The sequence below is a fragment of the Marmota marmota genome, unplaced genomic scaffold (genome assembly GCF_001458135.2).
Source record: "Marmota marmota marmota unplaced genomic scaffold, marMar, whole genome shotgun sequence".
NCBI classification, from domain to species: Eukaryota; Metazoa; Chordata; class Mammalia; order Rodentia; family Sciuridae; genus Marmota; species Marmota marmota.
In genome coordinates, this window is record NW_025999880.1 from 17,743,904 (window position 1) to 17,758,163 (window position 14,260).

Below are 14,260 nucleotides of genomic sequence, written 5' to 3' on the forward strand. Positions count from 1 at the left end.
TGTTTTTTAACCCTTGAGTTACAGCAGTGAAAATGAGTCCATGTTTGCCAGGAACAAGACTTTGTATGTCATATATCCCACTTAGTCACCCCATACAAAACGCACATGCAGGATAAATGCACATGTAAGCATTTCTCATACACACTGAAAGCCTGCTGAAAAATCCTGACCCATACATTCCATCACACAGCTCTTTATCAAATTACCTTCTTAACTGATACATGAAACACAAGATTAACCTGTATCGTGCAGAGGCATGCTCCTGTGAATAGAAAAATGAATGGCATAACAAAGAGGGATGGAGTCAGTAAAGGCCTATTGTTTATAGCAATATTTTTTATATTTAAAAAATGCTTTTCTGCTGACTATGTATCTATAATCCTATTAAAATGTATGCTTGACTAAAAAGAGATATCTTAAGCTGCTAAAGAAATTATACTTCATAAATGAAATAATACCCAAGCTCTATGAGATTATCACCCAAAATTAAAAGATCAGTTGGGTACAATCTGCCCAACTAAAGAAAAGAGATTCATAATTACAACTGCCTGGAGGGAAATGCCACTTAGTATAAAGTTGGATTGCCATCCATTCTATCTATTATGCTTTTCAGAATAAAAAAACAAAACACAATATTTATGTGGAGCAAAGACAAAACATTAGCTGAATTATGATTTTTCATCCATAGATACAAGATTAGATAATATAAAGGGTGAAATTTATGTGCCCAAATTATTACATAAGAATAAATTAATCAATTACTTTCCTTTCAATATTTTCCCTTTATAAAAAAAAAAAAAATCCCATTCTTGCAGGTGACATGTTTATGTTCGAATGGACTAGAAGAGATGCTGTTTCCCCAGAAAATTTAATGCCAAATTCCCATAATATTACCCAGTTAAAAAGTCAGCAAGATGGAGGTGGGTGCATGTCTGATTTGCTGGGATTTATAAACACTAAAAACTTGAGGAATGTAGTATTTTTTTTTAGCTACTTGTCCACCTCTTGATAATTTGCTTCCTTCACCTGCTCCAAGTAAATAGGAACTGGAGAAGATACAACCCAGTTGTACCTATGAAGGTCGTCTCCATGCAATTGAGAGAGGAAGAGGGATGAGGGGAAAAATCAAAACAAGTATTTAAAAGTGAAAAAAAAATTTGATCAATCTTTTGGTACAAGCTAAATGATGAAACTAACAATAGCTGTTTGACTCAATCAAAATAATGCAATTATAGATGAAATGCTCAGAACTTCATATCATTAATTTGCAAGCTTCATGTTGCAGATTAAAAAAAAAAAAAAAAAAACATTTTCACACCCCTTAGAACAGATTTAAGTGATGTCCAGACCAGCTATCATTTCCTGAGTAATCTTTTTACTATGTGCTCATTGTCTCTGGGGAAGGTAAAACAAGTCAAATGGTTTCCCAGACCTTGATCTTCCAGTGAAGGGGACTCAGGAGCCAGTTAAGTGTTCAGAAGAAATGTTTCTCTCACATGTATTCATCTCTGCTTTTTCTGTGCCAGGCACAGAGCCAGACAGTGGCGCACAACAGTGAACAAGACAGACAGGTTGTGTGGCGTAGGTGCTAGTGACGAGAGCAGGATTCTCCATTCCACCCTCAAGAAAAGAACAGCTTCCCATAGCCTGAAGATTGCTGAGACCACGCAGAGGTGGGGCCCAAGAGACAAGAGCCCTGGGCCTGCTTCTGAGTCATTGTCCCCACCAAGCAGCAAAACTGAAGCAAGTTCAGAAAAGTGATCATTTAGGAGAACTGTGCCCTGCTTCCTGTATTGTAACCCCAGGAAAGGGACAAGAGCCAAATAGGTGATGACTGCACAGTATGTCGGACAGATAGAGCCAAAAACAATCTACCTGCTCTTTCCATACCACCAGCGTACAGAGCATCTGAATGATTTTCAAGCCCTCAAGCATAGGAAGAGTGTACTAGAGAGGGCAGCTGGATATTATAGAGACAGTTACAAAGTAAAAATAAGAGGCTTAGTTTCTCCCACTGAAAATAAAAGAGACATCTTCTTTTCTTCTTCTTTAATCGTGTATTTTATTTTTTTAAATAAATTTTGTATATACTTGAGGGTTTGTTTTTGTTTTGCTTTGCTTTTGGGGAACAAGGATGGAACCCAGGGGAGCTTAACAACTGAACCACATCCTCAGCCCGTTTTTTAAATATTTTATTTTGAGACAGGGTCTTGCTGAATTGCTTAGGTCCTTGCTAATTTGCTGAGGCTGGCTTTGAACTCGTAATCCTCCTGCCTCAACCTCCCGAGCCTCTGGGATTACAGATGTGCACCACCCATGCACAGCTATTTGAGGTTTAAAACACGATGTTGTGGGATACATGTAGATAATGAAGGGTTACTGTAGTGAAGCAAATTAGCTTGTCTATCATCTCACATAGTTACTTCCTTTGGTGACAAGAGCACATAAAATCAATTTACTTAATGAAAATTCCAACTATCAACCAGAGTCTTCGCATTATACATTAAATCTCTAGACTTGTTCATCCTGCATCTCTGCTACTTTGTATCCTGTAACTTTCATCTCTCTAATTTCTTCTCCCCATCCCCACCCTCACCCAGGTAACCATTATTTTATTCTCTAACTCTGTATGTTTAACATTTGGGGTTCGTAAAAGGATTCCACATATAAGTAAAATCATGCAATATTTTTCTTTGTGTCTGGCTAATTTCACTTAGCATAATGTCCTCCAGGTCCATCTCTGTTGCAGCAAATGGCAGGATATGCTTTTTAAGACGAAGTAATATTCCATTGCACACACATACTACATTTTCTTTAGCCATTCATCCATTGATGGACGTGATGGTTGTTTCTATATTTTTGGCTATTTTCATTACAATGCTGCAATGAATGTGGGAGTGCAGATATCTTTAAGTAGTGGTAATTCCATCTCTTTTGGGTATATACATAGAAGAGGGATTGCTGGGTCATATGGCAGTTCTACTTTTAATTTCTATTGGAATCTCTATATTGTTCTCCATAATGTATGTACCAAACTAATTTCCAACCAACAGTGTTCCTGGCTTCCCTTTTATCCACCCTTGTCAACATTTGTTATCTCCTATCTTTGTGATTATCATCGTCTAAAGAGTATGAGTGGTAACCCCTGATGGTTTTAATTTGTATTTCCCTGATAATTAATAATGTCGGGCACCTTCTTTTATACCTGTTAGCCATTTTTTATGTCTTCTTTGCAGAAATGGTCTAATCCTTTTCTCATTTCTTATATAGATTATTTTTCTTTCTGCTACTGAGTTGTAAGAGTTCTTTCCAGCCAGACATGGTGGCACACACCTGTAATCCCAGCAGCTCAGGAGGCTGAGGCAGGAGATCACAAGTTGGAGGCCAGCCTCAGCAATTTACTGAGGTCCTAAGCAAGTTGGTGAGACATTGTCTCAAAAAAAAAAAATTAAAAAGGCTGGGGATGTAGTTCAGTGGTTAAGGGCCTCTGGGTTCATCCCCAATACCAAATAAAAGAGTTCTTTACAAATTTTGGATATATACCCCCATCAGATTTGTGGTTTACAACTTTTTTACCCCAATCCTAAGGTTGCCTTTTCAGTTTTGCTGATCGTTTCTTTTGCAGAAGCTTTTTAGTTTAATGTACTGCTCATTTATTTTTGCTTGTGTAGACTGGACCCCTAACCCATTTCTTCTGGAGAAAGAATGAGAGAGAAATGAAAGGGAATAAACTTATATGTGTAACAGTGCTTCCCAAATATGCAGCGTTTTAGACTGGCTGGGGGACATGTTTTTTACTATCTGTTTTTGTTTTTACAATTCTGGTGCTCAGGCCACATCCTGAGCTCGTGAAGTCAGAATATCTGGAAAAGAGATGCACTCACTCATCACTATTTTTTAAAGTTCTTCAAGGGATTTCAGTGTGCAGACACAGAGACATCCTGTGGCTTTCCCTAGAAAGAAGTCTTGGACCACAGCATGTTAGCAGTTGTGAGGTCTGTTATAACTAACTTTCCTATGAATAAGGTACACTTTTAATAACTAGAAATAACCTGTTCCTATTAAGGAAGTAATTTTAAAAACTACAGTGAATGGGGCTGGGGATATAGCTCAGTTGGTAGAGTGCTTGTCTCGCATGCACGAGGTCCTGGGTTCAATCCCCAGCACCACAAAAAATAAATAAATAAAAATAAAAAACAAATCCTACTCATTAAAAAAAAAGAAGAAACTACAGTGAAGTTATAATCATCTATAAGATTGACACCCTTGCCCATTGGAATTCTGATATGGTATCTGAGGCATAAGAGAATAGGATGTAACTATGGCTAATACACAAAGAATTCCATGAACCCCTCCCAATTTTGCATGGACCATAGTCTTGATGAGATATTATTACTGATTTTTTAAATAAAAAGTAGGATATTTTTGTTTTGTTTTGTTTGCAGTACTACAGATTGGATCCAGGCCTTTTAACATCCTAGGCAAACACTCTACCACTGAGCTACATCCTCAAACCTTCTTTTATTTTTTGATTGATTAATTCATTGACTGATCTCACTAAGTCACCCAGGCTGGTCTCTAATTTGTCATTCTCCTGCCTTAGCCTCCTATGTGGCTAGGATTGCAGGCATGTGCCACCATGCCTGGGTAGGACCAGTTTTTTTGAAAAGCAGTGTAGCAGTATTTTTCCTTGAAAAGGGTATTCAAGATCTTGCCGGGTGTGGTGGCACACACCTGTAATCCCAGAAGCTCAGGAGGCTGAAGCGGGAGGATCACCAGTTCAAAGCCAGCCCCAGCAAAAGCGAGGCACCAAGCAACTCAGTGAGTCCCTGTCCTCTAAATAAAATACAAAATTGGGCTGGGGATGTGGTTCAGTGGTCAAGTGCCCCTGAGTTCAATCCCTGGTACCCCTCAAAAATTTTTTTAAATAAAAAAATGTAAAATCTCATTAATGTTTTATTTTGATTACTATATTTTAGACATATGGTGTTAAAATAAAATGTTAAGTTAGCTTCACTGTTTCTTTTTACATCTTTTGATATGCTTATTCGAAAGTTTTAAATCACTTCGTGGTTTGCATTTATGGTCCATGCTATATTTGTAATAGCACTTTGTGGGGTTCATAGGAAATACCTAGGAAATCTGTTCAAAATGAAGATTGCCAGGACAGGGCTCCGAAGAATCTAGTTTAGTTCTCTGTTTTAGGCAGAGTTAACAGAAGCTCCTATAAAGCAACAGGAAGCATTTAGTTTATTGTTCCTGAATTTAATGTAAGAGTTTAATTCATCACGTTCTTCTTTCTCCTCTGCTTCCAATGCCTCATTCTGTTCATATGTCTCAGTATTGATCACTAAGAAAGGGAATCGTTTTGGCCTGGGTGGTCATCAGTGGCCCCTCTTTCATCAGAGCTTCTTGTATCAGGCTATCTTATAAGTCTCTGAACAATTTATGGAGTTGTGACTGGCAGGGAGTGTGGAGGAGATGGATCCATCCAGAAATGATCTAGAAACTCTCCCTTCCACAGGAGTTGGGGGTGAGCCATCTTGGCTTAGAAAGGATTGTGGGAATGCCAGGTACAGATTGATCTGGCCAGAAGTAAACTAATTCAGAAATTGTAAAAGCTAGATGTACATGCAAAGGCCCCTGTGAGCGCTAGAGCCAAGATCTGTGCTCCATATAAAATTCAGCCAAGCCACTCTACGAGTGACCACAACAGATCCATCCACAAAAAAAAAAAAAAAAAAAAAACATTTCAGCCACATCTAACAAGCAGCGTGCCAGATGGAACAAGGAATTTAAGTGGGAAGAGAGATACTGCAGAGGCAGATGAAGCAATGAAATACAGCCAAGCAATCAAAGTTCCTGCCAGCCTTAGTCTACTCACCTTTACAGGCCACAGAATGTCAGGGATTGTGAAGATTGAGTGGAATCAGAGACACAAAGTACTCCCTATCTTGGAAGATCACAAGTGGTGTGTTCTAGGTATGAGTTGTCACTAATTGCATGTTTACTAATGAAGAAGTGATCTCTCAGTAAATCGGCCTCTCCAGGGACCAAAATGGTTCTATTTCTTCCACCTTGTTCAAACACTGGTCATGTTAAGTCGTGGCTCCCACACTCTATGAGCAGTTGCCACTAGCCTTGGCTTTACCTGAAATATGCCTTTTGTGATTTACCTCCATACATCAAAATCTGCTATCAGGTCCGCAGGCCACGGAGAGTTGCACAGTTGAGAGAAATAGCCAATCAGGTCTGTGGCTAATGACAATTGTCGATTTCGTCTGATGGTAACTTTTCCCAATCACTGTCAGAATATTTATGATTTACAACATACATATCCCAACGATCAACCACAGCCTTTCTGTTTAAAGAATCTAAATGGTGAGAAAAACCATAAAAGAAAAAAATTTAGCTATCCTCTATGGGCCCAGATTTTATTTCCATCTTGGGAAAAAACAAAACAAAACATAATTTTCTGAATGTTATGCCCCATTTCCTTTCCACACAATGAATGAATCCCCCCCCCCCTTGCCCCCAACACGTGCTCAGGAATGACTGAGGGTCTTTTTAATTCCGTTGCCTTCGTGGAGATTCTGCCATTTCTACAATACCAGTGACAACAGGAACGCATGATGGGCCCCCTTATTGGCAAACCTCGATGAAAAAACCACAGGGATTTCCGAGGCTTCAGGAAAAGGAGCTCTGCGTCTTTAAGGCTCCCCGCGCGGGGCGCCTGCTCTCAGCGACGCAGACCCGGCAGGCTCTGCCGCAGCGACTCATCCTATCAATAAGGTTCAGTTAGCCAAGGTGGAGGATGGGAAAAGAATGGAACTGTCCCAGCTCCTCAATGAGATCAGGGCAAACTATGAAAAGCTCCTCACCAGCAATCAGATAGAGACGGTGCTCTCAGCAAGGCTCCAGGTAATGATTTCATACAGACAGGCACCTCCCAGGATAAGGAGACAGTCCATGTCTACCCAATTCCTGTCCCGGCCTCTCTGAGGTACAGTATTTCCTTTTCAATGCAGCATATACTGGGGAAGGAGCGTAGGTTTTACTGCAGTGGGACTGGAATGACAGGGGGAAATACTGTGATTGCACTGTTAAATGACCATTCAATAAATGTTGATCGATGCATTTGATTTTTGTGATGAATGATATGAGGTTACGGTCATTAATAAAACATGAGGTCAACAAGCCATAAAACGGTGCCCTCTGACCTTCTTGGGATGTTCTTCAGGAAGGATGCATTTCCAATAACCCTTCAAAGAAGAGTACGGAGTTATTTATAGAAATTATTCCAAGGATAGTCTTTTAAAGGAAAGCTTTAGGAGTAAGAGTCGGTGGCCTGAATGCTTTCTGGAGATTAAAAGGTTTCTAAAAGGTTTCTATGATCTTTTTAATGAGTTCGGTTTTATATTAGACTGTTATAAAGAGAAATCATCTGAGTAGGGAGCATGGCATTCAGAACCATTGATATAAACTCTGACAATCAAAATTTCCCAAATTTTGCTAAGGGACATTTAAGGGTATAGATTTTTTTGTTTTGTTTTGTTTTGCACTATCAGAAATGTTTATTTCCAATATGTTGGCATATTGCATGTGGCTTGAAATATGTATTTTAAAAAGAGAGAGAGCCAACTTAAAGGCTAAATCCAGATTTTACAAACTTACTTTTAAGATAACAGTCACCTTTAGCAATTAATTAAGGTCTCAAGTCTTGAAACAAATATTCAAAAATTTGGAGATTTTGTTTCAGGGGTTTGTTTTGGTTTGTTTGATCATATCTGAGTTCAAATTCTATTTCAAACATCCAAATACATCAGAAAGTTTACTTACGAAGGTCACCAAAAGAGAAATAAATATTGCTAGGAAATCACAGGTCTTTATTCCATTAGCAACTCATTTTACTAATATAAATTTTACCTCTGGGTAACATTTTCAATCTTCATAAAGAATGATCATTACCTGAGTCTAAGCAAAGTCACTGAGAAACTTGATTTAAGTGTTAAAATAGTTTACTCACCTTTTACAATAAGAAGGCAAAAAAATATATTAGATGACAACTTCTTAAAATTATAAACCCAATAAGTAATTTGTTTTGCAAGAATGGAAAAAATATAAGTTTAGTTTGCAAGACTCAATGCTGAAATGAATAAATCTGAATAAAAAAGTAATTAAGTTTAGTTCAGTGTTTTAACATAAAAGTTTAAAGATTTTATTTCCCAAATTATTCAGGAAAGTCAGATGGAATGAGTTCAAAAAAAGCCTGATTATTTAATTATCACAAAATAAACACAAGGTTCTGGGTTCATTCCAGGACAAAAAAAAATCATAAAATAAAGAAACATAAGCTATTTGGTTACCAATCACTGTATAATAAGTCACCCCCAAAACTCAGTGGATTAAAATAGCCATAGCATTCTGTGTCATGATACTGTGGAGTGACAAGGCTCAGTTGGGGAATTCTTCTACCACATTCGGTGTTGACTGGGATGCAGTGCTCAGAGCGCACCTGGCCTGAAACCACCAACGGGGCCCGTTTATGTGTTTGTCACTTTGGCCTTCATTGTTAGATTGGCTCAAGTTAGGACAACTGAGCCTGTGTCTCACTCCACATAGCTTCAGGGACTCTCTCCATCTGGCATATCTACATCTCTCCAACAGAGTATCCAAACTTGTAACATGATGGTCCTGGGCTCCCAGAGTATAGAAAGGGAAACTGTCAGGGCTTTTTAATGCTTTAGCCCCAGAACTGGCCCAGTATCAATTCTGCCACCTTCTATCAGTTGAAGTGGGAATCTCACTACCTCCCAAGCTTAGCTGCTGATTCCATACTCAGAATCCAAAAGACCAGTGGACATCAGCATTTTTAATGCTTTTACAGTTGCAAGTTTCTTCACGTTCTATTTGGTAGTTCTGTTTGGTATGTGTTCCTTGCTGTATGGGCTTTGCCAAGTTGACTCTAAGAACAAGTAACCAGCAAACCAAAAGAAACATAATGAGTTGTGTCCTCTAATGCCTTGCCCTGAACTTTACTTGCAGCCTTTCATTTAGTCCGATTTCTTTTAAACAAAATCTATTGTACAAATTAACTTTTTTAGTTTTAAAATGTATTTTCATAAGAACATAAAAGTTGTCATTTTGGCTTCAAACTATTACAATCAATTTGATGTGTTGCTTTTACTGTTCTTGGGGCCAAATGTTGAGAATTCTGTTAAAAGACACTTTCTTGGGCTGGGGTTGGAGCTCAGTGGTTAAGCGCTTGGCACACATGCATGAGGCACTGGGTTCGATCCTTAGCACCACATTAAAATAAATAAATAAATAAAGATATTGTGTTCATCTACAAATAAAAAAAAATATTTTTAAAAAGACACTTTCTTTTAATTCCAATATCAGCACCAGAACATTTGAAATAAACTTTAATATGTCATTTTTATTACTACCCCAGATACCCCAAATTAAGATGCCTTCTAATCAGATCATTTTGAAAAAGGTAAATGAACAGTGGGTTTTCTTAATTCATAAATCTATTTAAGAACCTTAGTGCCTATGATAACTTAATCCTCTAATTAATAGTAATATATTTTCCAGTAATATTTACTCCCAGTTTGTACTCCTGGTCCCAGAACTGATCCCATTTGGGGATATATGGCTATGTATCTGCTTCTAAAAAACAGGCTACAAGGGGCTGGGGGTTGTGGCTCAGAGGCAGAGTGCTGGCCTAGCATATGTGAGGCACTGGGTTTGATCCTCAGCACCATGTAAAAATAAAATAAAGATATTGTGTCCTCCTACAACTGAAAAATATTTTTTTAAAAAAACAGGCTACAAGAAAATACATGGAAAATAATCATTAGTTTTCAATAGTTCTTCCTTAATGATCCATAAATAATGGAAAGTTAAGGAAAAGAGGTCAAAGATTTAACCCCTAAAAGAGGGGATGTTTTTTCATGAAATTTGATGTATTTTTCCATACTTCATAGACTGTATTCTATTCAGAAGGGACTTTTGAAATCACTTTATATCAGAGAAAGCTGAGGCTCCGCACGCAATAGACATCGTCACGTTATTTAATTAATTTGTAACTAATCACAAGGACACACCTTGTTAATCTAACCATTAAAAGAAAAAATGATTTTGATTTCTGTACATTTTTTTTTATCATTGCTTTTATCCGTTTCGTTTTCAAGAGCGCTCTTTGTCTTTGGTTGTTGTTGCCGTCGTTGGCTTTCTTCCAGCTAGAAGAAGATATCAGCAGAAAAATGGACAAAGATGAAGAGGCTTTGAAGGCAGCTCAAGCAGAACTCAAGGAGGCTCGACGCCAGTGGCACCACCTGCAAGTGGAAATCGAGTCTCTCCACGCCGTGGTGAGACCAGGGTCTGGAAGCAGCATCCCATGTCGGATTGAGACGGGGCAGAGGGGCTCAGCGAGGGTTCTTGCCCAGCATGCGCAGAAGAAGAAGGGAAAGGAATAATGCCCCTCACTTTACAGTGAGAAACTGAAAATCAAGGCTGCTCAGTTCTACCCTTGAGTGAGTTGATAACTGGCTGTTATCAACTCACTCAAAATTAGTTCACCCTGGGGCTCTCTAGAGGTCGAAATAGGGAATAGGGTGCTTATTAGCATCCAAAGTCCTACTAGTGAGCTTTTTTAATTCATGCCTTTGACATTTCTAATAGAAATATTGAAGCCTTTTCCTGAAATGCCTTGCATAAGCAATCTGCTCTGCCTTTGACATTGAATGTATTTTCAATACTTAAAGAAAAAATCAAATTACTCAGAGTGACAATAAGTTAATCACAATATAGAGGATTTCTTTTTGCCATAGGAATTATTACAGGATTTTTTTGAAATATAATAAGCTCTCTAGTTATGTATATAAAATATAAATATGTTTTAGAAATTTGGAATGTACATGAAGCTGTAGGATAACATCTCTTGCATAAATGAGACATAATTAATGCAACTTAAAAAAATAAATAAGAATAGAATAGTGGGGAGGGGCTTGGTGGTAGGAATTGCCTAACATGCACTAAGGCCTTGGGTTTGATTCCCTAGCTCCAAAAAAAAAAAAAAGAAAGAAAGAAAAAAAGTAAAGGAAAAAAAGCCACACACACACACAATAGAATGAAGACATTGCAAATCAGATTTCAGAAACACATTTTGTGTCACTGATTCACTGATGAGCATCTCTATAAACAGGAAAGGGGCCTTGAAAACTCCCTGCACGCCAGTGAGCAGCATTACCAGATGCAGCTGCAAGACCTAGAGGCTGTGATTGAAGGACTAGAGAGAGAGCTACAGGAAGTCAGGCAGGGCATCGAAAGGCAGCTGCAAGAGCATGAGATGCTTCTCAACACGAAGATGAGACTGGAACAAGAAATAGCAACTTATCGCCGCCTCCTAGAAAAGGAAGAAATCAGGTACCTAATCTACATAGCTAGTGACAAGGGACCAGACATACAGAGCCACTTATGTCATTGTTGATATAGTCATAGAAATGAAACCTAAAATCAAAACCCGTCATCACCTGGTATAGTCACTGAGTTCCTCCAGTAAAACAGGATTAATACATGCTGCAATGAATACATGGAAGAGCTATTTACAGCTTCCTAACACTAGGAACCCAAGAGCCAAAATCGGCCGTTGAAAGGTCAAACAGAACAAAATGCAAACAATTCCTGATCAGTACTGAAATGATCTTTCTTATTTCTCTTTTTAATTACTGTTCATCTCTTTTAATATTAATTCTATAAACCATCCACAAAGAAATTTTGAAGTCACATATTATCACCACAACTCCACCCAAAGGGCCCACTTCCACAACACATTAAATACCAATAATAATAATAATAATAATAATAATAATAATGTAATTATAAGACAACCAAGGAAAGGAAAACTTTTTGGAGCCATGATTTAGAAGACTTCCAGATGTCCTGAGAGAAAAAGGCTCCAAAACAGGAATTCTTATTTATTCATACAATATCACTAATGAGGTCAAATATCTTTGAACATGGTATAACCTCCAATTCTCCATGTTCTCATAAAAATAAACCTTTAGCGGGATGTGGTGGCCACACCTGTAATCCCAGCAGCTCTAGAGGCTGAGGCAAGAGAACCACAAGTTCAAAGCCAGCCTCAACAACAGCAAGGTGCTAAGCAATTCAGTGAGACCCTGTCTCTAAATAAAACATAAAGTAGGGCTGGGGGTGTGGCTCAGTGATCTAGTGCCCTTCGGTTCATTTCCTGGTAACACCCACCCCCACCCCCTGCAAAATAAATAAATAAATAAAAGGCTGCAAATGTGGCTCAGTGGTGGAACACCCTTGGGTTCTATTCCCAGTACCAAAAAAAAAAAAAAAGAGAAGAAGAAATCTTTGTTCCTGCTTGTTCAGAATTCTGATTCCTCTATAAAACTAGATGAAACAACTTTGGCCCATAAGTTTTGACATTTATTTAATCCTTCAAAAAGCATTAATGAGCTCAGAAATATATTGCTTACTAGCAGTATGACTTCGAGGAAGTTACTTAATCTGTGCTTTAGTTTTCTCATCTGTAAAATGAGAATAATACCTACTTTATAGGATTTCTGTGAGGATTAAATGAGTTCATGTGTGTCAAGTGCTTAACTGGCACACTGTAAGTGCTAATGTAGATAGAGATAGAGTTTTATATAAAGTTTTATACACATATAAGCAATAATACATATGTTGTTAGGTAAAAAGAACAGTTTTGAATTTTATTTAAGTCCTAATCATTCAAGATGTTGCCAAATTGCTCTTTAGTATTTATTTCTATAATGTGATTTTCTAAAATTTAATCATTCTAGCTAAGCACAGTGCACATTCAGGTAATCCTAGCTATCAGGAGGCTACAACAGGAGGATGGCAAGTTTCAGGCCAGACTCCTCAACTCTGAGACAGGGTCTCAAGTTCAAAGCCAGCCTCAGCAACAGCAAGGCGCTAAGCAACTCAGTTTTTTGAAATAATAATGATTTTTTTAAGTGATGGGGGTGTAGCTCAGCCATAGAGCTCTTGCCTAGCATATTTAAGCCTTTGGATCAATCTCTAGTGCCAAAATCTTTAATGCTATACTTAAGATGTACCAAAAAAATCAAGAAAAGTATAATGAACACCCATGTACTACTTCCCCCAGTTTAAGAAGTATTTCCAATGTTGTTGCAGTTCCCTGGACACCTACACCATATCCCCCAATCTCATCCTCTCCCCTCTGCTTATCCTGATTCCTGAATTTGATGCTTATTAGTCTCATATATTCCTTTATAATAATTCGTTTGTATCCCTAAACAAAGTATGAAATTGTTTTACATGTTATTTTGATCTTTATAAAATTAGTTGCATTTTTTTTTTCATGCAACATTATGCTTAGGAGATTCATCCACAGAGATACAGTATAGCCTTCATTCACTTATTTTCATGGTCATATATTGCATTCATTGTATGATATACAATTTATCCACTTTCCTATTTGTTTCAATTACTTGTTAACACAGTGTTGCTCCTATAATACAGTTCTTTCCAATTTCAGATATTATGGTTGTATCCAAGGTGGGAAAAAAGATCAAAAACCTACCACCAGTAAAGTTGGTTTTGTTTTACCTTCAGGTGAGTTTCTTATATAAATAAACTAAGTTGAAAAGTAAGGTGCTATGTATAGGGATTATAATGAAATTAAATACTCCAAAGTAACAAAAGCAAGTAATATTTTAATAAAACTATTAATTTAATTGTGAATAGTATGTTAACATTGTAATTTAATGTCATAAATAACATTTTTACAGCCATTATAAATGAAATATCTTTTTCAACAAAACTCTCACAAAAGTATGAGGATGAAAAAGTGGAAACAGTGACCAAACAGGCAATATTAAATGGGAATATTGTGAAGGAAAGCACTGAAGCTCATGGCACTATTCAGTAAGTAAAATAACTTTCATGAAGAAATAATAATAAACATATGTAAAAAAATTAACTTCCATCAAACAATCCCAGCAATTAATCTTATTTTAATGTTTCTAAACATACTTTTAATATCCTAAGATTTTTAACTGTACATAAATACAGTATATAAAGACTTCTTTGTACATAATATGTACATAAAAACTCAGATGAGCTGGGTGTGGTGGCACATGCCTCCAGCAACTTGGGAGACTGAGGCCAGCCTCAGCAGCAATGCCTAAGCAATTTAGTGAAAACTTGCCTCAAAATTTAAAAAAGGGGGGGGGGGGGC

The 14,260-nt window shown here is 37.5% G+C and overlaps 1 protein-coding gene and 1 non-coding gene across 3 annotated transcripts in view; both read left to right on the forward strand.

Moving 5' to 3' along the window:
- The first annotated feature begins 4,098 nt into the window (after positions 1-4,098).
- Trnaa-cgc lies at positions 4,099-4,172 on the forward strand. The gene has a single exon. It is a non-coding gene; the product is annotated as a tRNA-Ala (tRNA).
- A 2,565-nt stretch (positions 4,173-6,737) lies between these two features.
- Positions 6,738-14,260, forward strand: part of Krt222 (keratin 222) — a 10,283-nt gene continuing 2,760 nt past the window's right edge. Inside the window, exons 1-5 of one of the 2 annotated variants that reach the window (XM_015495912.2) lie at positions 6,738-6,921; positions 10,245-10,373; positions 11,210-11,430; positions 13,559-13,635; positions 13,812-13,947. In XM_015495912.2, the coding sequence (XP_015351398.1) occupies positions 6,826-6,921; positions 10,245-10,373; positions 11,210-11,430; positions 13,559-13,635; positions 13,812-13,947 (659 nt within the window). In that variant the 5' untranslated portion in view covers positions 6,738-6,825. Of the gene's footprint in view, positions 7,004-10,244; positions 10,374-11,209; positions 11,431-13,558; positions 13,636-13,811; positions 13,948-14,260 lie in introns of both variants that reach the window. The other variant, XM_048791875.1, reaches the window with a different exon arrangement.